At 38.8% G+C, this 27,307-nt stretch overlaps 1 protein-coding gene across 7 annotated transcripts in view; it reads left to right on the top strand.

Moving 5' to 3' along the window:
• LOC131937268 (anaphase-promoting complex subunit 4) overlaps positions 1 to 27,307 on the top strand; it is a 106,793-nt gene that overhangs the window by 2,298 nt on the left and 77,188 nt on the right. For 3 of the 7 annotated variants that reach the window (XM_059294561.1, XM_059294554.1, XM_059294560.1), the window contains exons 2-14: positions 978 to 1,120; positions 1,422 to 1,521; positions 1,615 to 1,816; positions 1,955 to 1,987; positions 2,242 to 2,289; positions 2,382 to 2,487; positions 2,844 to 2,945; positions 3,143 to 3,226; positions 3,366 to 3,461; positions 23,799 to 23,860; positions 24,749 to 24,791; positions 25,119 to 25,195; positions 27,048 to 27,200. In XM_059294561.1, coding sequence (XP_059150544.1) covers positions 1,001 to 1,120; positions 1,422 to 1,521; positions 1,615 to 1,816; positions 1,955 to 1,987; positions 2,242 to 2,289; positions 2,382 to 2,487; positions 2,844 to 2,945; positions 3,143 to 3,226; positions 3,366 to 3,461; positions 23,799 to 23,860; positions 24,749 to 24,791; positions 25,119 to 25,195; positions 27,048 to 27,200 — 1,226 coding nt within the window. In that variant the 5' untranslated portion in view covers positions 978 to 1,000. Of the gene's footprint in view, position 1; positions 74 to 107; positions 196 to 806; positions 834 to 977; positions 1,121 to 1,421; positions 1,522 to 1,614; positions 1,817 to 1,954; positions 1,988 to 2,241; positions 2,290 to 2,381; positions 2,488 to 2,843; positions 2,946 to 3,142; positions 3,227 to 3,365; positions 3,462 to 23,798; positions 23,861 to 24,748; positions 24,792 to 25,118; positions 25,196 to 27,047; positions 27,201 to 27,307 lie in introns of those variants that run through there. The other 4 variants (XM_059294555.1, XM_059294556.1, XM_059294558.1 and 1 more) reach the window with 4 other exon arrangements.

The following is a 27,307-nucleotide window of genomic DNA, read 5'->3' on the forward strand; positions in this document are numbered from 1 at the left end:
TCACGGAAACACATATTGTTCCTGTTTACATATCGACTGCAGAATTTAAAAATAAAATAGACTAACAGTTTGAGTAAGCAAATAAAAAATCATTTTACTCACTTAAAAGGGCGTGAACATAAACGGGTTGAGAGAATTTAGACTATCTAGACCTAATACAATCTAATAGGCCTACATATTTTACATTTTAACAAAGTAGGCCTATAGATCTAATCTATAATTTTTGCAGTGTTCTACTACTTCTTTCTACTTTCACTTTCTGTCTTTCTTTTGTTTTGTAACGTTTGTTTTTGTTGTTTCTTCAACCAGATTCTATACTTTTAATACTAGATCTAGATCTAGACTAGATCTAGAATCTAGATCTAGAAACTTTACGTCTGAAGGTCATAATAATGGTTAATATTTTATTTAATAAGTTACTAACTAGTAACTAGCCTCCCCCTTTTCAACATCACATTTGAAGATTTGTCAAAACTACTCAAAACTAAGTAATTAACTAATTAAGTCACTCAAAACTCAAAAAGTATTACACTTTCTAACACACATTCCACCCCCCCCCCCCTCCCCCACACTCTAAGCAGTTATGTAGCCTACCACAAAAACTTTGACTTTGATTTGAAGCAGTATCATTTTAGAGTGGTAGAAAGAACTTCACCAAACACATTTTGAAATAGAATGCTTAGACCAGGCTTACTACATCTACATATGACATATATTATTTATATTAATATTACCTACACTTTTAAAAGAATTATTACTAGAAATCTACTAGTCTGTTAAGTGTTGTTTTCTTAGTAAACAAATATTTTGCCTAATCTCAATTAAAGTTACAAGTAAGTAGCTTTACTTAAGCCTACATTAATAAAAAGACAAAAACAAAAAAAATAGCCTAATAAATAAAAAACAACAACAAAACAACAAGATTAACCTACTTATTACAAATTGACATACAGTACTTATGTTTATTATATATGTAGATTGAAATTACGAGGGACATAACATGAGTGAAGAACCAAAGCGGTTTAAGCTACGTGAGGAAAAACATGTGGTTGCAGAAATTGAAATTATGGCTTGGTCACCAACTATGGACCTCCTGGCTCTGGCTAATGTCAATGGTGATGTAAGTCTACAGTGTAGAGTTGAACATTATTTTAGTTTGGGATGACACTGTTGCTGCACTTAGAAGAAAGTCAATAGATCTGCTAGGTTGGGAGGGCATCCTGATATACACATATTTACATTTATAACAGCTTGTTTAGTAAAGGACTTTTGATGTATTTAGCTTTACAAGATAAGGTTTATAATTTATATTGTTGAGCTGTAAAGGCTGATGTTTCTGAGCTATACTATCTGTTTATATTGCTGAGCTGTAAAAGTAATAGTTTATGTTGCTGAAACGCATAGATCATTCCTAATTTCAGGTGTTAGTGAACAGACTGTCCTGGCAAAGGGTTTGGTCATTGCCACCTCCCACTGAGGGAGACAAAGTTGGTGGATTTGCCTGGAGACCAGATGGGAAAGGTTAACTAACATTTATACAAATTACATTTGTACATTTTTTAGTACAAAACCTGTAGCAATACTTATATTTTTTTCTTTGTTTAAAAATTGTAGTTATTGCTGTGGGCTATAAATCTGGCGTGTTGAGGATCTGTGATGTTGAAAAAGGTGATTTGGTCTACGTGGGTAGTGTCAAAGGTGGAGTAACATGTATAGAATGGCAGGAGCAGTCCAGGCATATGTGTGAGAAGCCTGAACGCTATGCTGAAGACAACTCCGCCAGCTACCTACCTACTGCACACCAACTCAATTCCTTGTAAGTTTTTATTGAATTGATAGTGCCTGCTGAAGCTAATAAGTATTTAATTGACTGTTTTGTTGCATTTTTTTTCTTAATTAAATCAAATAAAATCAATATATTTTTATAATTAGTTTATACCATTGTTTTTTTCAGATACAGTGATAATAATTTGTCAAAGGATCAGTCGTATGTATTTTGGCTGCATATTTTGTGTGCTGTGAATAAATAGTTTAAAAAACCCGTTTGTAGTCTGTTCTAAAATATAACATTGAGTTTTCTATTTGTAAACATTTTGATCTATAAAATTATTTTTTAAAAATATTTCCCTTTGTAGAATTCAAAAAGTTAACTACAGGTCAGCTGATAGTTTTGTAATAAACTTGTAAAATTAGTTAAAAACCCCAGTTTTGTATGTTTGCTGACAAATGATTTTGTTCCAGAGGTCTTGAGGCTTATGAAAGATTCAGGTCCTTAACAGCACAGAGAGAGTGAGTACTCATGTCTTGGAAGTTTTTACAAATAGATATTTTAAAAAAATCAACAAACAAAACAATTTTCTTTGAATTTGTTTTTATTTTAGGTTGAATATGCTAATGGTTGGCACAAGCTTAAGTGAAGTCAACTTGTTCTCATATGGAGCATTCCCCACTGGTGTGATTGATGTTTCAGTTGATGATGTTTCAGGGGTAAGACTAGGATGTTCTCCTGGATGTTTGGCTATGCCTGGTTCTGTCATGCTCTCAGAAAAACGACATCAGCAACAATGTTCTTGTCCCTACCAAAAATTAGCTCTCATGCTTGTTTCCTATGTCATTCAGCTTTGAACCACATCATTAGCTCTATAAAGAAGAGCTAGTATTTTATATGTGGAAATAAATATTATTAACTGCCCATCCTTATACAAGCATACTATTGGAATACATTTGTAGTCAGTCAGAAAAAACAAACCTGGCACATAAGTTGATGATGTGTTCAGTTTGAGAGTCCAGAAGATAAAATTAGACAGACGACACCACTAATTTAGCAGCATTTACTTTTTCAGTGCCAGCATGTTGACTCAGCCATCATTTCTCCAGATCTGAGCTGTCTCTCTGTTGTTGTTAAATCCATCAGTGATGGGCAAGTGAGCTTCTGGAATAAAACTGTAAGTTGTTTTCAACTGCTATAGACCACCACAATACAGATGTAGATGGTTTATAGCAAACACAACACTGTCAATTTTTGACTGCTGTCATCTACCACTGTCAAGTTTAGCTACTGGCTAAATGTTTAACCCCTTTATTTCTTTAGTATAGTATACTACAGCTATTCGCTAAATGTTTCCCATTTTGTTTCTTATAGTACAGTACATCCTTACTACTGGCAAGACATGAAGAAATCAGAATTTTATCCTCCAAATATGTGATGATAGCATCAGCTCAGATGGTAAGAACCCTTTTCCTTTGAAGAAAAAAAAATGATTCTCGCAGCCACAACAGCTTGTTTGAAATAGTTGTATTAATTATCTTTTGTTTTTCTTATACCTGTGTGTGTGTGTAAGTTTGAGAGTTATTTACTCAACCAGGAACTTCATGTCATCATACAACAAATGTGTGAAGCCTGGGAAGAAATCCTTCGAGAGATGGACTCAAAGCTTCTTAAATTTGCTGAGACCAAGAGGGTAGGTACAGCACCATGTTATGTCTTGCAGGGTCTGAGCTTTTTCTTGAGGGTCACTTCTCTTTAACTCTGGGCTTTTTCGTTTTACCTCCAAATATTAATGTCATTTTGACAAGATTATAACATTGTTTGTTAATTGTTTTGTTGGCTTGGTTGCATGGTTGAGCTCACAACTGCTAACCCAAAAGTCTAGAGTTTGGATCCCGGGCTTGAGTCTGTAAGATGTCCCTTAGTACACCCAGCTCTAATAGGTACCTGACAGATAAACTCTACTTCATCTGGCCCATGTGTCATAGACCAAACAGCAATAGATGTTGTATGTTTTGGACAATGCACTACTTCAATGATAAAGGGGCTGCCATAATCACACTAACAACATTATCAATAGAGAACCAGCTGTACATAGATTGTAAAGATCATGTATACAACTTACTTGTTTATTAGAGCTAGTATCTGGATCAGTTAATGTTGTTTCATTTTCTTGAAAATAATACAAAATTTGTCAATATTCAATTAAATTGTCTCTGCTGTTGGTGCTACAATAAAACAACCAACAGAACATGACTACGGCAGTAGCACAAATCTCCACAATGGCATCATCTTTAGAAGAGTTTTTATCATAACTATATAGCCTAAAGCACATATGCTATCCTATTTGCTACATTCAACAAATAAAAACAAAAACAATGAGTTGAATCCAGCAAATAAATACCTCAAACAAAGTGCTAAATCATTTTTATTGTCCTTGAAGAATAAACAGCAACAGTTTTTTTTAATTAGTTTTCTAGCTTTAAAAATGGAGCTTACTTTTCTAAATAATGCTAAACAACAAACTATTAACACAATCAATTTCTTGGTGTGTAAAGTAATTGTTGAAGTAACAAATACTTTTCAATTTTAAACTTTAAATTGATTTAAAAAAATGGTTTTACAATGTTTGTTCTGTGGCCACGAGACAGTTGTCCAATCAATTAACCTTGGGAAAATGGTGTAGGTCAGTTCTCATGTGGTCAAACATCCAGCAGGCCCTACAGACATACATGTACATACATATATAACACTTCTGGGATATCCTTCTTTACCTTTCTTAGGTTTTCACTGATTGAGGTTTTCATTGGGTTTATCAAATAACTAGCTGTTTAAAAGTGATGAAACTTTGGTACACTTTGTGCAAATTATCTTAGTTTTTAAATCAATGTATATATAGAATGTTTGGTCAAACTATTCTCTCACTACCCTCCACATTAGGCTATACATCAATCTATATATAGAATGTTTGGTCACACTATTCTCTAACTACCCTCTACATTAGGCTATACATCAATCTATGTGTAGAATGTTTGGTCACACTATTCTCTCACTACCCTCCACATTAGGTTATACATCAATCTATGTATAGAATGTTTGGTCACACTATTCTCTCACTACCCTCTACATTAGGCTATACATCAATCTATGTATAGAATGTTTGGTCACACTATTCTCTCACTACCCTCTACATTAGGCTATACATCAATCTATGTATAGAATGTTTGGTCACACTATTCTCTCACTACCCTCTACATTAGGCTATACATCAATCTATGTATAGAATGTTTGGTCACACTATTCTCTCACTACCCTCTACATTAGGCTATACATCAATCTATGTATAGAATGTTTGGTCACACTATTCTCTCACTACCCTCTACATTAGGTTATACATTAGTCTATATATAGAATGTTTGGTCACACTATTCTCTCACTACCCTCTACATTAGGCTATACATCAATCTATGTATAGAATGTCTGGTCACACCATTCTCTCACTACCCTCCACATGTAGCCGTTTTCATGTTTGCCTAATTTAACATGATACATTTTTACTCAACTAGTCCACATATTTACAAAGCTCTACATTATGCAAAGCCAATACACACTAAGCACAATTTGATATGGTGCTACCCAGGTAGCAAGTGTCAGTTTGTGCTAGCCCATCTTGCCCCGGCCTTGTGCTACCCAGGTAGCACTCATCCGTCAACTCGAAGCTCCGGGAGCCACTAGTGCCATAGCTACAGCTGATCCTGCCACATGCCTGAATCCTGCATCTGTTGACCGCGTCACGTGACCAGTACAATTACATAGTGCTCTACCTACTGCGGTGCCGAGCTCACATTACCGCCTACTCTTACAGAAGTGACCGTACCACGTGACCAGTACAATTACATAGCGCTCTACCTACTGCGGTGCCGAGCTCACATTACCGCCTACTCTTACAGAAGTGACCGTACCACGTGACCAGTACAATTACATAGCGCTCTACCTACTGCGGTGCCGAGCTCACCTTACCGCCTACTCTTACAGAAGTGACCTTACCACGTGACCAGTACAATTACATAGTGCTCTACCTACTGCGGTGCCGAGCTCACCTTACCGCCTACTCTTACAGAAGTGACCGTACCACGTGACCAGTACAATTACATAGTGCTCTACCTACTGCGGTGCCGAGCTCACCTTACCGCCTACTCTTACGTAAGTGACCGCACGGCACCGTGTGGCCTGATGAGGCTTTGAATATTCATACAACCGGTGGGCTTACTGGTGGGCGGTTATAGTAAAGGTCGGCCTACACCTCATATTCTTGTATTAACATTCTTTTGGTACACCCCATAGTCTTGTATTAGCTAGTTGGACAGGTACAATTAATAAAAACGTTTTTTTGCTAATGCAAAAAAAAAATTAAAAAAAAAATAATAATAAAAAATACGCGAACTGCTTTGACTAAAACAAGTTGAACATTGAATGCATTGAGTGGTTTATTATTCTTTATGTGTGCCCGTAGAATTGCACCTGTCCGTGATGCGAGCCTGACAATCTTGGTACTGATATCGGGTGTTAAACGTGCTGGTAATTAACCCCGGTCTTCCCCCCCCTCCTGCACCTTATCTGTACACGAACGCCTAGCGCTTGGTCAGGTGTTGTCATGCTACCACTGCGAGCCACAAGCGCTTCATTGGGGGTGTTGGGCGGTGGGGGCGGGGGGGGGGGCGAGTAGAAGGTCAAGTACGGTCATTGAGCGTGAGTAATGATTATTGCCTAACACGTGGAGCATGTCGCTGTGTGTATTCTGTTGGCACGCTTCACAGACCAGGTGTGGTCTAGCACCCCTGCCCCTAGTATTGGAGTGGTTTTAGAATTTGTTGTTTTCACCCCCCAATTTACGCTGCTGGTTTAACTGTTTTATATTGGATCTCGTGACTGGCTTCAAACTAAATGTCATGTCTTTTTTTTTTCAAATCCAAACTCGAGTTAAGTAGTTAAAACAAAACACTCCGTCGATATATTGCCAGCATTATGACTACTGTAAAAATCTATCTCTAGTTGCCTGCATCAGGTGCCTTATGACTACTGTAAAAATCTATCTCTAGTTGCCAGCATCTGGTGCCTTATGACTACTGTAAAAATCTATCTCTAGTTGCCTGCATCAGGTGCCTTATGACTACTGTAAAAATCTATCTCTAGTTGCCCTGCATCAGGTGCCTTAAGACTACTGTAAAAATCTATCTCTAGTTGCCAGCATCAGGTGCCTTATGACTACTGTAAAAATCTATCTCTAGTTGCCTGCATCTGGTGCCTTATGACTACTGTAAAAATCTATCTCTAGTTGCCCTGCATCAGGTGCCTTAAGACTACTGTAAAAATCTATCTCTAGTTGCCAGCATCAGGTGCCTTATGACTACTGTAAAAATCTATCTCTAGTTGCCTGCATCTGGTGCCTTATGACTACTGTAAAAATCTATCTCTAGTTGCCAGCATCTGGTGCCTTATGACTACTGTAAAAATCTATCTCTAGTTGCCAGCATCAGGTGCCTTATGACTACTGTAAAAATCTATCTCTAGTTGCCAGCATCTGGTGCCTTATGACTACTGTAAAAATCTATCTCTAGTTGCCCTGCATCAGGTGCCTTAAGACTACTGTAAAAATCTATCTCTAGTTGCCAGCATCAGGTGCCTTATGACTACTGTAAAAATCTATCTCTAGTTGCCTGCATCTGGTGCCTTATGACTACTGTAAAAATCTATCTCTAGTTGCCAGCATCTGGTGCCTTAAGACTACTGTAAAAATCTATCTCTAGTTGCCAGCATCAGGTGCCTTATGACTACTGTAAAAATCTATCTCTAGTTGCCCTGCATCAGGTGCCTTAAGACTACTGTAAAAATCTATCTCTAGTTGCCAGCATCAGGTGCCTTAAGACTACTGTAAAAATCTATCTCTAGTTGCCAGCATCAGGTGCCTTATGACTACTGTAAAAATCTATCTCTAGTTGCCCTGCATCAGGTGCCTTAAGACTACTGTAAAAATCTATCTCTAGTTGCCAGCATCAGGTGCCTTATGACTACTGTAAAAATCTATCTCTAGTTGCCAGCATCTGGTGCCTTATGACTACTGTAAAAATCTATCTCTAGTTGCCAGCATCAGGTGCCTTATGACTACTGTAAAAATGTATTTACAGTTGCTAGCAATAGGGGGCCTGTGTGATTTATGGCTACTGTAAAAATGTATTTAAAGTTGACAAATAAACACGAAGACGCGATGTCTTAAGGCAGACATGCGATGTCTTTAGGCAGACAACTGGCCACAATCTGTAGAGCGAGTCTGTTGTCAAGTGAGCCGGGATCCCAGCGGCATTTCTCCTGTATGACATAGTACTTAGTCTTCACGTTACATCATTGGTACATTGAAAGGGCGTCACATGAAATATTTAATGTTTAACCATTTGTTACTCTAACGTACACGCCATTTGAATGGATTCTTATAAACTTGTCATAAGTTATCTGACTTTGCTTTCCTGACGTCAGTAAACTTGCCATAAGATATAAAATACTCCACAATATCATGTGATTGTTGTAGCTTTAAGTGGCGTGGATTGTACACGTTATGTTTGTGAGATACGTGTTTTCTCAATATTTAACTATTTCTTGTCAGCTCTTTAGCTTTAATTTGATTCTCTGATCAAAGTGTTAAAGGAGTACAAACACAGAGGGTGCAACATGTGGTTTATTAGTTCAAACATTGACACACGACGTGATAAGCCGTAGAATGGTGGCGAGTGTTTGCTATCTCTCAACACGGAACAACCTGAAAACATTTGTCTAACCACTGCAGGTATATGTAGGCCTAGCACCTCAGACCAGCGCTATTGAGAAGTTTCAGACAATACCAGCTCAAGTGCTGCCCAAGTACTTGGTCTCCAGTGGTCAAGCTTTACACATGTCAAGGTGGCTGCTGCCTCAACCAGATGACCAGTGGTCATTCTTAAAAGATGACACTTTAAGGTCAAATCTAGCTTTTGAAAGATCGTTTTACTCTAGATCAGGATGAGAGTACAAGTGACGTAAGCAAGTGGGTATTGGTCTGGGTGGGTTTCAGACTTTTATTTTATACTGTATGGTTGAAGAAAAAATTGATTAACGAATTTTTGTCGAGACGGTATTGTTTCGACTCGGCCATTTCAGGCCCACCATCTTGCTATGTGGTTTTACTGCAGCAGTTTTACATGTCTACTTGTCAAAGATATCTTTACAAGGGTGACATTCTGATCTTAAATTGATTCATCATATGACCCAAAATGATTCCTAATTTATTTATTCTTAATTAGTTAATAAAACGCGAAAAAATATTTGGTTGCTTTTACATAATAGGCATAAGTGTTACCTAATCAATAGAATAGACAATCTAAAATGTTTGATTCTACGTCTTTTTGTGTGTGAGTGTTTTGCTTAGAATTTATTTCGAAGCTTTACTCAGCATATTTGGTGTCCCTTCCTTCTAGCAGTTAAGTTTTCTACATTGGTTACGCTGTGACACAACTCTTGTTTATATTTTCACACACGTATCCGAGGTGTTGTCATCCCCGTGGTCACACCTCGCCTCTCTCGACCATCTCCCACGGTCCAGCATTGTCCAGTTCACCCCTTGAGTAAACTTCCTCGTCTCATTGTTGTTCTAGTCCGATCAGCACACGGACACGGATCTATGCCATCGATGGCCCTGATCTATGCCATCGCTGGCCCTGGTCTATGCCATCGCTGGCCCATGTGAAAACGCTCCCGGTCCATTTCTCCCCCTCCCCACCCCCTGACCACTCGACTTGTAGAGATGCTTTGTTTAGCCCTGGACGGTGACACCCGCGGTATTCAGGGGAGATAACGGAACAACAACACGCATTTCACCACAGGCCATGTGGAGATAATCCAAGATAAATAGAATTAAACAGTCGTTTGATCCTGCGCTCATCTGTTTTACGTGTCAGTAAACATTACATTACATAACTTTTGTTGCTGATATACTACATAGCTAGGTAAAACATTAGATTACATAACTTGGGTACCTGATCTACTACACCAGTAGGTAAAACATTACATTACACAACTTGGGTACCTGAGCTACTTCATCAGTAGGTAAAACATTACATTACACAACTTGGGTACCTGTTCTATTACATCAGTAGGTAAAACATTACATTACACAACTTGGGTACCTGTTCTATTACATCAGTAGGTAAAACATTACATTACACAACTTGGGTACCTGATCTACTACATTAGATGGGAAAAACATTACATTACACAATTTGGGTACCTGATCTACTACATAAGTAGACCTAGATAAAACGATATTACAAAATTTGGGTTCCTGATACCATCTGCTATGAATTAATGTTTGTATTGTACATTCAACCTGACGCATATGAATGCTTATTCAACACAACAAACAACATCTTTAATATTACTCTTGCGAAATGTACTATGATCAAATCTTTAGTATACTTACAGTAAGATTAGCACACCAGTTCACTAAACCTCCGTCTCAAAATAGCAACATATTATTAAAAAAATAGTATTATTAAACTGTTGCGTAATTCTTATAGCTCTATCGTCTCCCAGGCCGGTTACCTGGTTCTTAGACTCTTATTACTCTGTTTTCTATACTATGTTGTCTATGCATTCAATGACTGAAAATTAAATTCGGCATCGATATATTTCCAAACATCATATGTTTGCCTAAAATACAAACCTCTACTATTTTCTTAAACTACTACAAATTCACTCTTCAAGTACAAAAGTCACATATTTTCCCCTATAAATAAAAAAAAAAATAGCCTCATGTTTCCTGTACGAGGAAGTGTTCCAGACAAACCTATTAGTACCATTAGAAACACCCGAGTACCATTACAAGCAGTGTTTGATCTCGCCGCACTTGAAACTACTCACATTTCGCACCTCGATGTCAGCGACAACCGCCGGCTAGATGCATGCGCGCGCATTGCCCACCGTTTACGACTCACCCCAGCTGATGCTGTGTGCGTTGTTTTGCCGGTCTTTGAACTGGGTCTTTGGCTAAAAAACGAAGCGTTGTCAGCAGACAGAGGTTGTATTCTTGTCTGGCTGGCAGGTTGGTGTTAAAGCCGTTCAATGAATTCTGCGGCAAATAGTTTGGTCATGAAGGGACTCCGATTTGTTAAAGGATAACATTTTCCTCCAGAATGTCAATTAACGTACTAATCCCGGCTAGACAGTTGAAGTCGCTCAGTGTTTGTAAGGATGCGTGGATTTTTTGCTTTAAAGCCTGGTCTATTGTTTCTAACCTTTTTGATTCGCCTTCAGTAGCCGCTGTTGTCTGTCTCATGACTCAAGGTGGCGTTTTACTCTCGCTGGTATTGTTGTTAGTGCATATTTACAAGGACGGTCATTACAAGAGTTGGGCCCATCACTAGACACATAGTTAAAACATTTGGAATAGATAAGTTTGTTGTGATAGACATTTTTTGTAGTAAAACAACATTTATATGTGGCCTAATTTAATTCACTGCCAGAACCCACCGTTTAAACACAACTAACAAACCTTACATTCTAAGACAGCTAGCAAACAAACCTAAAATTCACAAAAATCGATCTAGATTTGCGGATGGTAAGGGGGGGGGGGGGGGGGGGTCGAGTAAATAGTTGACTATAGGTCGCACGACTCTAGTTATAGATAGACTCGTGTCACTTGTTAGGGCACCAACATTGGTTCTAGTGTTTAGTTTTAGTATGTGCTACATTTTACATATTCTATATACTCGTAAAAGTGCATATACATATACTGCTAGACTTAAATGCACTTATCTAGCTTATAGGGCACAAAAATAAAGATGAAAATATGCTGTGTGAATATCACCCCCCCCCCCCCTTTCCCCTCACTCAAGTAATAGCGTCTTTCTATGTTGTAGTGTACACTGGTCAGTGGTAGCTCTTGTTGTATTGGTAGACTGATATATTTTTATGCGGATGTGCATTTTGTTTGATTAAATCCCCCAATCCAACTCTTTCTAAAGCTAATTTTAGCCGATATCTTTCTAAGTAATCTTAGCCATCGGCTTAACAATGACAAGTAGAAAGATAAATAGCCCCCAGTCCGCAATTAATCAACAAGATCACGTAATGATGGGTAATTACTACCCACGGCTGGGTCGTTATTAATGGCCGGCTCACACCGCTGGTCGTCTTATCGCGGGGGTTAACGATAATGTTTAGCCTTGACGACATGGGTGTGACTCCCGGGGTCCTCCGGCTTTCCCGTGGCCCTCCCGTATCCCAGCTACACCGCGTACATTTAACAATCTAACTGTGACCACCACGTTCGGAACTTCCCAATGTTTTCTTCTCGTTTAACGGGAATTCCCCTACCCACCATAAACCACGGTGACACACTGTGCGTGTATTGCAGTGATTACATGGACTGTATACACCGGCACCCCAGTCGCCCCTGGTTCCCACATTGTTGGCGTGTCACCCTGAAACTTTGTTTTTATTGGCGCGTCCCATGAAACACAATGCACCATCCACCCCGGTAGCTTTCCCAGGCATGTCAAATTTTAGTTTTCTTCCTGTTGGCCAAACTTGATGAGGGTAGCGGTCAAACAGTTGACGTAACGCTGGCCGTCAGCTCTTGTTCGCACTACGGACGTGCGCTGTTTGTTTACACTGCCGCTGTTCTCAGTTTGACATGGTGCTAACGTTTTACGTCTCACGGTTTCTCACTCAAAACATACGTCACAACCATAGAAAGTAAACCTTGGACGTCACCACACCATAGAAAGTAAACCTTGTACGTCACCACAAAATAGAAAGTAAACCTTGGACGTCACCACACTATAGAAAGTAAACCTTGGACGTCACCACACCGTAGAAAGTAAACCTTGGACGTCACCACAAAATAGAAAGTAAACCTTGGACGTCACCACACTATAGAAAGTAAACCTTGGACGTCACCACACCGTAGAAAGTAAACCTTGGACGTCACCACAAAATAGAAAGTAAACCTTGGACGTCACCACACTATAGAAAGTAAACCTTGGACGTCACCACACCGTAGAAAGTAAACCTTGGACGTCACCACAAAATAGAAAGTAAACCTTGGACGTCACCACACCATAGAAAGTAAACTTTGGACGTCACCACACCATAGAAAGTAAACCTTGGACGTCACCACACCATAGAAAGTAAACCTTAGACGTCACCACACCATAGAAAGTAAACCTTGTACGTCACCACAAAATAGAAAGTAAACCTTGGACGTCACCACACTATAGAAAGTAAACCTTGGACGTCACCACACCGTAGAAAGTAAACCTTGGACGTCACCACAAAATAGAAAGTAAACCTTGGACGTCACCACACTATAGAAAGTAAACCTTGGACGTCACCACACCGTAGAAAGTAAACCTTGGACGTCACCACAAAATAGAAAGTAAACCTTGGAAGTCACCACACTATAGAAAGTAAACCTTGGACGTCACCACACCGTAGAAAGTAAACCTTGGACGTCACCACAAAATAGAAAGTAAACCTTGGACGTCACCACACCATAGAAAGTAAACTTTGGACGTCACCACACCATAGAAAGTAAACCTTGGACGTCACCACACCATAGAAAGTAAACCTTGGACGTCACCACACCATAGAAAGTAAACCTTGGACGTCACCACACCATAGAAAGTAAACCTTGGACGTCACCACACCATAGAAAGTAAACCTTGGACGTCACCACACCATAGAAAGTAAACCTTGGACGTCACCACACCATAGAAAGTAAACCTTGGATGTCACCACACCATAGAAAGTAAACCTTGGATAATACAAAAATGACCTTAAACAAAATTGTGCTCGCCTGAATGCCAATCATGTGTATAGTTTTCTTTTAGTATGCAATACAATACTTGAGATTTCTTGTCAATGTACCGTTTAGGTAGATCTTACGTGTGATTATTTCTTCAGTTTGTGAAACAAATAACACTACTTTTCTATCCATTTTACCCAAAGGACGCCCCCCCCCTCGCTCCCTTTTTTTTCCAATTGATCGTACCTTTGTGGTTCATTATATAACTACGTGTTTGTTTCCCTTTAAAAAAACACGTGGTATTGTATAAAGGATTTCAGGATAATTCTTTCTTGTAAATTATTTTAATGAATCCAAACAAAATACATTTTTCAACCCACTCGACGTTTAGGTGAGCACCATTTTGACTAGTAGGCAGGCTGGTGACCAGATGGAGGTTAGGAAACAGGAACAACCCACTGCTCACCGGAAGCTGGCATGTTACATGGCCTTGAGCTTTTAAATGTCAACGCGACCCTTATCTCATTACCCAACTCCTCGGACTGTCCGTTCCAATTTCCGGGTTCTGATTGTTTCCTACCGACGTACATCCACCAGAGCTGGTTTGCCCTTGGGCCAGTTATAGCCGCCGTAATCTTTCAGCGGCAGTCACCTTTGATGGTATATATAAGTCCTAGAGATGGTTCATGTTATGACAAGTGTGTGTGCGTGTGAAGGCATGGTGTGAGTGGTATACGGTCACATTTGATGGTCTACATCAGTCCTAGAACTGGTCCTCATTATGACGTGTGTGTTTGTGTGTGTGTCTATGTGCATGCAGATGGTGAGGGTTTATTCTACCCGCGCGCACGAGGGCGCTAACGGTTCTTTGAACTTGTCTCATTAGGCTCACTGGGTCATGTGGATGGACATAACGATGAGCAGATGTACCCAGAGAAACCACTCGACTTTCAAACATTCTCAGTTAGGTTGTGTAAACAATCAATTAACCTTACCACATCCTCTTTCCCCTTCACATGTTGTATATTAAACATTTCAGCCCACTTGATTTTTCATCTTATTTCGCGGCGTACTAAGACTAAAAGAATTTAGTCTCATTTCGTTAGCTCAACCTAATAGATTAGATATTTGAGTCTTTTGTTAACTAAAAATTAGCTATTTTATTCCTTTGTTGACTAAACATTTTATATTTTAGTCTTATTTCGTGAACTTAACATTATATATTTCAGTTTTATTTCGCGAACTAAATATTAGATATTTTACTATTATTTTGTGAGTGCTTTGGTTGTTAAAAGAGTCTCTTCCTCATGCCCCTTCTGCCCCATTATAATTTTTTTCTCTCCCAATTATGATTTGATGTTAATTATGAGGGTCTAAACATATCTGGTTGTCAGGAGCTACCATCATGACACACCGGCAGGGGCCGTGTCGGAAACTCTGCTCCGGGCCAGGAAGTTTGCGTCAATAGTCCAGGGGGAGTGGGGGGGGGAGGTTCGTCAACCTATTCATTTCCGACCCATTCTTAAGAAAGTAACCGTTTAATCGTCAGCTGGAAACCCTTAAGATTGCATTATCACTTTGCGACTGACGTTTTGCCTAGCGTAGCCTGGGTAGACTTTTGTTCCCCCCTCCACTCCATCACCTAGTGGCTATTGTCTCTCACACAATTGGCCGTCTCATTCTTTAAGGGCTCCCATTGCTTCCCCCAAGTTTCGTCGCTTACTTTTGGACCACTGGCCTGTACCTTTTGTTCATCGACGTCCCTCGCTGCCCGGGTCCCCCCCCCCCCCCGCCACAGACAGGCGACACTTACCCTGGCTTCCGGCTTCTACACGTCACCACTACCAGTGGCGTCATCCGGATGAGCCGGACGCAACGATTGGTTTTTTTGTTAGTGGCGTTGAATCGGCTTTGAGACGTAAGTCGTGTCCTGAAGGCGTTTGCCCCGCTCTATTGTACTTCTTATTTCTGCTTCTGTGGGCCCGTCGTCACACGGGGCAACACCCGCCCGTCAAGTGCCGGCCGCAGTAAGTGTGTCTAACAACGTTACCTGGGTGGGTGGTGGGGGCCAGTGTCCGCATCAAATGTGTTTTTATTCCATCTCACAACTTCACGCTTCAGATATCAACACTTCAACATCGCCAGTGACGCGTGTCCCTCAATTACCACTGTCAGGTTCACCTATTGTTAATAGTCATCGGTCTATAATGGGTAGCCTTCCACCTCTAGCTGGTAGCCATCCACCTTAATCATCCACTTCTAGCCAAACACCTCTAACTGGTAGCCATCCACCTCTAGTAAGTAGCCATCCACCTCTAATTGGTAGCCATCCACATATAATTGATAGCTTTGCACCACTAATTGGTAGCCATCCACCACTAATTGTTAGCCATCCACCTCTAATTGATAGCTTTGCACCTCTAATTGGTAGCCATCCACCACTAATTGTTAGCCATCCACCTCTAATTGATAGCTTTGCACCTCTAATTGGTAACCATCCACCACTAATTGGTAGCCATCCACCTCTAATTGATAGCTTTGCACCTCTAATTGGTAGCCATCCACCACTAATTGTTAGCCATCCACCTCTAATTGATAGCTTTGCACCTCTAATTGGTAACCATCCACCACTAATTGGTAGCCATCCACCTCTAATTGATAGCTTTGCACCTCTAATTGGTAGCCATCCACCTCTAGTTGGTAGCCATCCGCCTCTAGTGGGTAGCCATCCACCTCTAGTTGGTAGCCATCCACCTCTAATTGGTAGCCATCCACCACTAATTGGTAGCCATCCACCTCTAATTGATAGCTTTGCACCACTAATTGGTAGCCATCCACCACTAATTGGTAGCCATCCACCTCTAATTGATAGCTTTGCACCTCTAATTGGTAGCCATCCACCACTAATTGGTAGCCATCCACCTCTAATTGATAGCTTTGCACCTCTAATTGGTAGCCATCCACCACTAATTGGTAGCCATCCACCTCTAATTGGTAGCCACCCACCTCTAGCTGGTAGCCATCCGTCTATTATTGGCATATATTTTACTCCCCAACCATTTGCATTCCCCCTGCTACTGTGCCGCCCTGTCCACCCCCCCCCCCCACCCCAGCCGTCCAGTCTTCTAGTTGTCCCCCAGCCTCTTGTCCACCTAGTGGTCTGAGCTCTACCAGCTGACCCGTCTACTCTAGTGACGTCCACTTGTCCAGTGTCCACCTAGTGGTCTGAGCTCTACCAGCTGACCCGTCTACTCTAGTGACGTCCACTTGTCCAGTGTCGAACTAGTGGTCTGAGCTCTACCAGCTGACCCGTCTACTCTAGTGACGTCCTCTTGTCCAGTGTCGACCTAGTGGTCTGAGCTCTACCAGCTGACCCGTCTACTCTAGTGACGTCCACTTGTCCGAGCTTTGACAGGGGATTCGAGTCCCTAAGTCAGACTATGTCAGCTCTTGTCACACAGCTGGTACTAGCTAGAGACACCGTGTACACGTGGGATAGAAGACTTCAGGATTCAAATATCTGACGTGGTGTATTGGTGTGTCTAGTCAAAGCTAATGTCAAGTGACACTTCAATCTTAATCCAATCAACTTTAGAATACTGCAACAGCTTAATCCAATCAACTGTAGAACTGTACAACAACTTAATCCAATCAAGTCACCTGTAGAACTGTACATCAACTTAATCAAATCAACTGTAGAACTGTACATCAACTTAATCCAATCAACTGTAGAACTGTACATCAACTTAATCCAATCAACTGTAGAACTGTACAACAACTTAATCCAATCAAGTCAACTGTAGAACTGTGCAACAGCTTAATCCAATCAACTGTAGAACTGTACATCAACTTAATCCCATCAACTGTAGAACTGTACAACAACTTAATCAAATCAACTGTAGAACTGTACATCAACTTAATCAAATCAACTGTAGAACTGTACATCAACTTAATCCCATCAACTGTAGAACTGTACATCAACTTAATCCAATCAACTGTAGAACTGTACATCAACTTAATCCAATCAAGTCAACTGTAGAACTGTGCAACAGCTTAATCCAATCAACTGTAGAACTGTACATCAACTTAATCCAATCACCTGTAGAACTGTACATCAACTTAATCCAATCAAGTCAACTGTAGAACTGTACATCAACTTAATCCAATCAACTGTAGAACTGTACATCAACTTAATCCAATCAACTGTAGAACTGTACAACAACTTAATCCAATCAAGTCAACTGTAGAACTGTACATCAACTTAATCAAATCAACTGTAGAACTGTACATCAACTTAATCCAATCAACTGTAGAACTGTACATCAACTTAATCCAATCAACTGTAGAACTGTACATCAACTTAATCCAATCAAGTCAACTGTAGAACTGTACATCAACTTAATCCAATCAACTGTAGAACTGTACATCAACTTAATCCAATCAACTGTAGAACTGTACATCAACTTAATCCAATCAACTGTAGAACTGTACAACAACTTAATCCAATCAAGTCAACTGTAGAACTGTACATCTCTGTACTTTATTCGCATGTTCGAATTGACTACATCTATATAGTGTATAGTCCTAAACAGGGGCACCTGCAGCTAACTTCAAAGTATAGTGTTCATTTAATCATCTTAATAAGTTACACGCGAAAAAAATGTTTTCTTCATTTCGCCCCCCCCCCCCCCATTTCACCCCCCCCCACCCCCAACACATTGCAATCTTTTAATCTATCTTTACACACACATTCAATGCCGCTGGTTATATTCTCTATTGGAGTGTGTGTGTACACACACACACACGCACATACACACACTTGATGCTGCTGGCTATCTACTGTATTGTAGTACACAATGAAACAGCGTGCATTGATATTTTTATGTAACAACATGCACTGATATTTGATGAATCAAAGTGCACTGATATTTGATGAATCAAAGTGCACTGATATTTGATGTAACAACATGCACTGATATTTGATGAATCAAAGTGCACTGATATTTGATGAATCAAAGTGCACTGATATTTGATGAAACAACATGCACTGATATTTGATATAACAAAGTGCACTGAGATTTGATATAACAAAGCGCACTGATATTTGATATAACCAAGTGCACTGATATTTAATGAAACAAGGGGCACTGATATTTGATAAAACTAAGTACACTGATATTTGATGAAACTAAGTGCACTGATATTTGATGAAACTAAGTGTACTGATATTTGATGAAACAAAGTGCACTGATGTTTGACAGTGTTTGAAGGTAAACACGATTGTTCTCTCACTAAAAGAGATAGTTTACAGTAATCATTACATGAAAGCATGCACTGTTGAATCAGAGAATCTCAGAACTATGCGTGAGTGCTGGCCAGCGTTGCTTTATTTTCTTCTCTCACGAATAAAGAATTTTTCGCATCCATTAAAGAAAAGACTGAAATAACCGCCGTATCACACCCCCCCCCCCCCTCCGTCTGAAACCGTTGTTCTCTGTCCCGTTCTTTAGTTGGACCGCGGCTGTCGTCACAACGACGCACCGTTCTTGTTTACGCGCATGTGGGGTTACGGGAATTCCCTGACTAGTCTAGACTTAGCGGACATCTTGTTATCTCTAGCGAGGGGGGGGGGGGGGTGTTACTCACAGCTTCCCATGCCAAGATTTACTACTGCGCTCACCTGACGTTGAGGGAACCGTTTGGCCTCTGGTGATGTCCGTTATAAAGACCTTTATAGTGGGGAACTATTTTTAGTTCATTATTTAAGAAGATGGCGTACACGAGATTTAACTGTTGGAAACATTGAGGTTCATGTACCTCAAAACGGAAAAGAACAATTATCCTAATATATAATAGCCCATGTGCACACTTCTCTCTCTCTCTCTCTCTCTCTCTCTGTCCCCCATCTAATTTCCCGAAGGTATGAGATCAGTATGTTCAGCGATATATGGAGAACTTAAAGATACGGACTTTTGTTGAAAACAATATGTTGGATGCTTTAAATGTGTAAACTAATTTTTATTTAAAGAAGGAAAATAAAAAAAGGCATATTCGAATATAGAAACACATTTTTAATTATGCAACCGGAAAAGTGTTTACTGTTGTGACAATAATGCAAAAAACACTGACGTCACATGTCACATGTTTAAACTACGGAAAGTCCACAACACTAATGGAATTATCTTCCAATTTTAGAATATGAAGAAATGAACTATATCTTAAATTTGATTTTTGAGTTCTATATTAAGACATATGCTATGAAATGTATACAATTTTCTCGGCCAAAACTAATACAAATTACTTTAAAAAACAACACAAATACCATTGAACAGCCGGGTTTTTAACGGCATCATTTAAGTCTCTTAATCGGTGTCCGTATTTAATATGGTGTTGTGTTGACTAATAACGTATATAAATTCTAATTTGATTGTAATTTAGCCTGTTATTTTTAGCTATTAAATTATTTATTTTCTTTGACACTAAAATTGTTCAATTTGTAGTAAAGCAATTAGCGTTTTGACCAATAACTATATTATAAATTATTTTTTTCCAAATAAGTATAACAAAACAATATAGGCCTATAATTCACGTGTAACGGGTACAGATGGCTAATTTAATTTGAAAAGACTCTATTTCCGCATATACCGTTTTTACCTTTACTATTAGAATAAACGCCTCATCGTTATATAATACGTGTACTACTAGCTCGACTAACATTTTCTTTACAATTAAATATTTTTTTTATCATTATACAACCCCCTTACCCCCTCCCCTCACCCCCGCCCCCAAACTGCTTAAGGTTAAAGAGATGAGAAATGCAAAGATAGCAATCTTAGAATCCCATGTAACAACACAGGTGTCTTCAGTGTCCAGGCTTGACCAGAGCTGGCACAATGTTATCTCAGCCTCGCTTGATGACCTCCAAGATCAAAGACGTGCCGCTCATCTGGTCAGCGGCTAGCACGCTTGGTTGACTCGCCTCAATTGGAAATAAAATTGCTGGGACTGAAAACATCGTCAAAGAACCATTCAAACACACCCTCTCTTTCTAACATTCAGTTCGCATCCAAAGACCATACAAAAACGTTGAATCAATAACAATAAACCTCAAATAACATTAGATTTCTATATACAACGTAAAACATTAATTTTTTGTAAACTCGGGTTGACCTTTACTTAAAAATTATTTAAAAGCTAGCTACACTACTGTATCAAATTCTTAAAAGCTAAATTTAAAAAAAAAAAATAGAAAAAAAAAAGTCAAAACTTTTGATGTAGGCCTACTCGTTCCGTAGTTCATCCGATCGAATGATCTAGGGATGCTAATACAGAAGTTGTCTTTAAAAACCAAGGGCTGCTATTGTCATCAGAGCAGAATAACCTCAATCATTAAGATAATTAACATGAACATCTGAGTCAAGTGTGTGGTGTGGTCCAGTCCTCACTGCACTTGTCTCCCCTTTTTTCTATCCTCATGTTTAACTCCCTTAGTATTAGATCGCCTCAGCTAAGTAGACCAACAAACCTTTTTTTTAAAAAACAAAACAAACAACTCCAGTTAACCTTCAACAATGGCTACCAAATCTTCTGCTTGTTCGCACATATACCAGGGTGGATTCGCAATATTTACATTGAATGCTAGTTCCCATATTTACAGTAGGGATAAGATACATTTACATTGAATGTTAGTTCCCACATTTACCGCGATGATTCGCAATATTTACATTGACACAATTCCCCAATGACCTGCGTGAAGATCATATCGTCCTCGCCTCGATACCATCTTCAGTGTCAAAGGTCATGCAGGGGAGATAGAGACATCAAGACCAGAGAGGATTAGCATAAGTCCGTGTTTTATTTGAACTTCTACACTAGCAGCTACTTTTTCCATAGGGGAGGGGTAATGGCTGGGCTGGCGATGTGGAAAGATTTTGACGATTTTCATCCTCCCCCCCCCCCCCCCGCCCCACCATCACACATCGTCACAAAAAGCCGTATCCCCCCCCCCTCCCATAAAATTACGTCACACCTCAGCCAACAATCCCCCTCTTAGAATTACAGTTACATTTTTGTTTTTGAGACATCTTTTTTTTTTTTTCAAAAATATTGACTGAGTTCGGTTACATTGAGTATATCAATCAATTTCAATTACAATTTACAAGAAAGTTTACTCGCGAAATAACGGCTGAAACTTGAGTATCTAACATTCCTTTTTTAAGAAAAAAAAAGCTAATGCGTGACGTCGCACTATCTGAATCCTCCCCCCCCCCCCCATCATACATCGTCACAAAAGTTACGAGCCCCCCCCCCCCCTCCCCTGTGTGTTACGTCATTTATGGACGACACCTTAGACGACGCTATGGCTGAAATCTATCTACCAGATGTAAACACTGATCTCGCCATTTCTACAAAACTACCATAAAACTATTTTAAGGTTTTACTTTTTGTGGTGACTTTACCCAGTCAGATCCACCCCTGTCTGTGGTCATCTGAACAAGTCGAAAAACTTAAGCCTCTAGGCTCCATCTAGTCAAAAGTCCTGTCAGCTTACAGAGTTAATGAGCGGATAGTTGTAAAATGTTGACACGACTAAAACCAACGGTAAAATGTTAACATACACAAGGTTTAAACTCTTAACATTCTAGTCAAATGTTAACATGACCCAGTGATCAATGAAATACTACAATATCTCATCTTGCTGTTAGTTGTGAAACCAACCCTTATTGTACTTCAGAGGCGTAGCTAGGGGAGGGCGGCCGCCCCGGGCGCCGACCCTAGGGGGGGGGGGGGCGCCAAAAGGGGTAGAAAAAAATTAAAAGCTCATTTTAAGGTGCAGTTTTGAATTATAAACAGTCGAAGTAAAGAAATTTAACGGATGAGAGCCTTTGTATACTGATTTAACTGTTTTCTACCTTGATTGTGTAACTGTAAAACGTATATCTTTAAGAAACCATGACCGGAAAAACCGCTTTCCAGCTTTCCTAGATGGGGGGGGGGGGGGGGGGGGGGGCGCTTTTTCGAAGACTAAAATCGGAAAAATTCACACCGGATTAAGGAATAAATAACCGATATCACTCAGAAAAGAAACCCATTGAACTAAAGCGTATTTTACGATTGTGTAACATAAAAAAGAGTTAGTTACGTTTAAAAATCCGCTCATTTTTGTCCAAGATGGTGGGGTGCCTTTTCACCAACAAAAACAGCAGGATTTGTACTGGATCGGTTGCTAGATAACTCTTTTAACACTCAGAAAAGAAATCATTTGTATTAACACTTAATGTACGATTTCACTACCCAGTTTTGCTAAGTAGTAATAGTTCTTTGTACGATTCTTACGATTCTCTTCTCTCAACTTGATCGTGATAGATCAGATACTTTTACTTGATTGCATTACATCTTGCCTGGATCACTGCATTAAAGATAAATAAATATAATGGATTCTTGTATCGCTATCCGATCAGTAAAATAGCAGACTGTCGGAGCGGGTGGATGGGAAGCGACACTCTTTGCCAAAATTTTAAGAGAGAAGAAAATTAATATATTGTACTGATTATTACTTTGTTCAACCTAACTGATAATTCAAAATTGCAATATTGGCCTACTATTATCGAAATTGTTCTAAAGACACGACCAAAAGTAGACCAAATAAGGCTTGCACCTTCTACAAAATACACTCTAAAGCAGTGGTTCTTAACTTTTTGGAGTACCGAACCCAACCAGTTTCATATGCGCAATCACCGAACACTTTTTAATAGTTATATCGTCCACACTGGCAAAATCCGAGCTCTTTTGATTTTCTACTTTTTATTCGTTTCGGCATCTTATGGGGAATTAAATTTGGCGTCCAGTGAAGTTTTAGGGAACGACAATCAGCGTAATTGTTAATTTTTTTTCCAGACTGTCTCAAACACAAACACACGCGCATATATATATATATATATATATATATATATATATATATATATATATATATATATATATATATATATATATATATATATATATATATATATATATATATATGGGGGCGCCAAACTGAAAGTTCGCCCCGGGCGCCGGGAGGGGTCGCTACGCCTCTGTTGTACTTCTGTTATTGAGAAAGTAGATCCCCATATGCAAATAAATTTGAATATCGAGGCTATTATTAGCAGTATTTTATGTATATGTTAACATTTGTTTTCTTCTTGTTATCTCCAGCAAGGTAACCAAGGATCCATTAGCAACGACTTTCTGGAGCTGCTGCTCTTTGGGACAACTAGGTACGTCACTTTGTTTTTCCAAATTGTTTACATGTTGTAAACTCTCTAATTGTAGCAAGTATTGACCTAACATAGATTCAACGGTGTGATGAATACCAAATGAAATCAATCTGATAGATAGAACATGACTTATGTTTAGTTGGACCTTGAACCAGAAGTATTACAAAGTCGTGTGACACCTAATAGGGTAACAAAAGGTGTCACTGCAACGACTATATATACACACACTACACGTACGTATGAGTCCTTCAGTTATTGTAAGGGCTGGCTAAAGTGGCTAAAAAAATCCAAACGATTTTGTTTGTGTCATAAAATGCTGTATGGGTGAGAACACATTGAAGAAGAATATGACGTGCCTATAACACAGACCAAACTCTTGTCAACAAATCTACTAGTGAGGTTGCTTCTTGAAAATTGGACATAGAACTCTAGACAGACGAGGGGAGATAACAAAGAAAATGATGTATACACCGTAAACTCAATTAAACGAAGGGAGATAATTATACAATGAACGTACAGCAAACCCAGAATACAATCAAACGACGGGAGATAACTGTTAAAATTTGATGAACACATCTATTTCAATATTTGTCTTATTCCTTTTTTAAAATCTTTTATTAATTAAAAAAAAAAAAGAAATCGATGTAATAAAATAACTGGAGCTTCCCCGTCTTAACCAGCTGTTTTTAGCATAGGCTGTAGTTATATCTGTGTTATAGTTTTCAATATATCCCTTTCATTTGTATCACCATGTTTTAATTTAATGAACTTACTTTGACTTTTTAAAATACGTGCTAGTTTGAATTATGTCTATAATTAACTGCCAATCTGTCTAATATTAATTGCTAATCAACCTTTTTAATTTTTTAAATATTTTAAAATATTTAGCTTGGAGCTACAATCTTTTCTGCTTCAAGATTTGACAGATAAGGTAAGTTAATTATGTTTATTTTTAATTAAAATATTCATGTCCATTTCTAATACCACTAGCATTAGTGTAGTTGTCATTATTTCTTGGTTCTGGGTCTGACCAGTAAAAAAATTATTGGGTGTGCAGGGTGGTGGGGCGCAAATATTTATAAGTAAATACAAAAATTAAATTACACTAAAATATCAGTTACACAATGTTTTGTCCACAGCTTACAATTTTTATCCTTGTAATGACGGGCAGGAAAACAGGCAAAGAGATACCTGTAGCTATTCTAGCCTTTATTCATGTCTGTATTTCAGATGGAAAATTCTATTTTTATATTTTCAGGGTCTGAAGAAACTTGGCTTCTCTATTGAAAATTCCTATTCAAACATTCAAAAACTTGTGGTTCGCCAGCTGCAAAGGTAAATAAATACACTGCTATAAGGGTTTAACATGAAACATAGCACCTGTCTATAAATACACTGCTATAAGGGTTTAACATGAAACATAGCACCTGTCTGTAAATACACTTCTATAAGGGTTTAACATGAAACATAGCACCTGTCTATAAATACACTGCTATAAGGGTTTAACATGAAACATAGCACCTGTCTGTAAATACACTTCTATAAGGGTTTAACATGAAACATAGCACCTGTCTATAAATACACTGCTATAAGGGTTTAACATGAAACATAGCACCTGTCTATAAATACACTGCTATAAGGGTTTAACATGAAACATAGCACCTGTCTATAAATACACTGCTATAAGGGTTTAACATGAAACATAGCACCTGTCTATAAATACACTGCTATAAGGGTTTAACATGAAACATAGCACTTGTCTATAAATACACTGCTATAAGGGTTTAACATGAAACATAGCACTTGTCTATAAATACACTGCTATAAGGGTTTAACATGAAACATAGCACCTGTCTATAAATACACTGCTATTAGGGTTTAACATGAAACATAGCACCTGTCTATAAATACACTGCTATAAGGGTTTAACATGAAACATAGCACCTGTCTATAAATACACTGCTATAAGGGTTTAACATGAAACATAGCACCTGTCTATAAATACACTGCTATTAGGGTTTAGCAAGCAACTTAGCACTTGAACTATATATTTTAAAATATCCAGAAAGCTGCTGGGTGATATTAATTACTAAACACAGAAACAACTAACCAATAGCCTTTTTCATCTAGAGAAATCTATTTACATATAATAGTAAGTAAAAAAATAAACCGGGAGTGATCTCCCCTAAACTTTCTCGAATATTCTTATATAAAATAACAGGGGATGGAAACTCGGGCTATGGACATGATTTTTAATCCATTTTAAATACTTAAAGTTTTAAAAATAGAATAAAATCTCGTAGACAAATTAATTGCACACCAAGTGAACGCAAATAAAAAAAGCGCATAATAGTGCGCAATATTATTAGTACTTTTAAAATTTACATTAGTTTTTTGAGAAATCGGAAGTAGCGTAAATTACTACTTCCAATCAACGGAAATTACTCAAAATTTTACAGAAGGTAGAGAATTAGATCTTTTACTTACATGTGAAATTTCATTTATCTATCTGAAATAGTACTCAAGTTATAGGCTTTTAAAAAATTCAAAGTGGGAAAAGTACCACTTCCGGTTATCGGAAATCGCTCAAAAGTTGATACGGATCTACGATTTTGATAAAATACTTATATATGAAATTTCATCAACCTAGCTGTAACGGTACTCAAGTTATCGTGTTTACACACGGACAGACACACACACAGACACACACACACACAGACATACGGACAAGATTGCAAAATTATGTTTTTCCGTATCAGTGAGGTGTAAAACGTCGAGATTTGTAAAAATCTCGATTTTTTTTTTTGCACGATTACAATACTTTCTCTATACTACGTATATACGAGAAAGTAAAAAGGAAAGTTCCCTTTTCAAATCTGGCAGTCCATGGGACAAGTGAAGTAGAGTTCACTTGTATCTGTGACCTTGACATATGAAGGGATAGTGCGGTCAGTACTATGCTCAACTGCCTTAACATTTCCTAACTTCAGTTAGGTAATCATTAAAGCTGGGTGGACTCATGGACACATTACAGAATTGAACCTAGATTTGAACCTCTAGACTTTCAGTTAGCTGTCTAGCCCTCTACAGCTAAGCCACGCAGTCTTACATCCAAGTATATATAAAATATTTTTTCTGATAACATTTTAAATTGTTTAATTTTTTTTAAATTTTTTATTATGTTCAGGGTCAGCCAGAACATAACCTCTCACCTGAGTGACCTCCACGGCATGTCCCAGTGGTACGACAAGTTTGGGGTTCTGGGGCTGGGGACTGCCACAGTACAGAAGGCTGTCAAGATGGCTGGAGCCTTTGCTATCAGTGCCAGTGAACTCCAACAGTAAGACATTTCTTGAGTTTACGTTATAAATTTGTGTGGCCAGTGTCATTTTTGTGTCAGCTGCTTTGTTAAAGTGTTGTGTATAGACTAAACCACAGGTTTAAGGG

The sequence above is a fragment of the Physella acuta genome, unplaced genomic scaffold (assembly GCF_028476545.2).
Source record: "Physella acuta isolate Inbredline_101_S28 unplaced genomic scaffold, ASM2847654v3 ptg000205l, whole genome shotgun sequence".
NCBI classification, from domain to species: Eukaryota; Metazoa; Mollusca; class Gastropoda; family Physidae; genus Physella; species Physella acuta.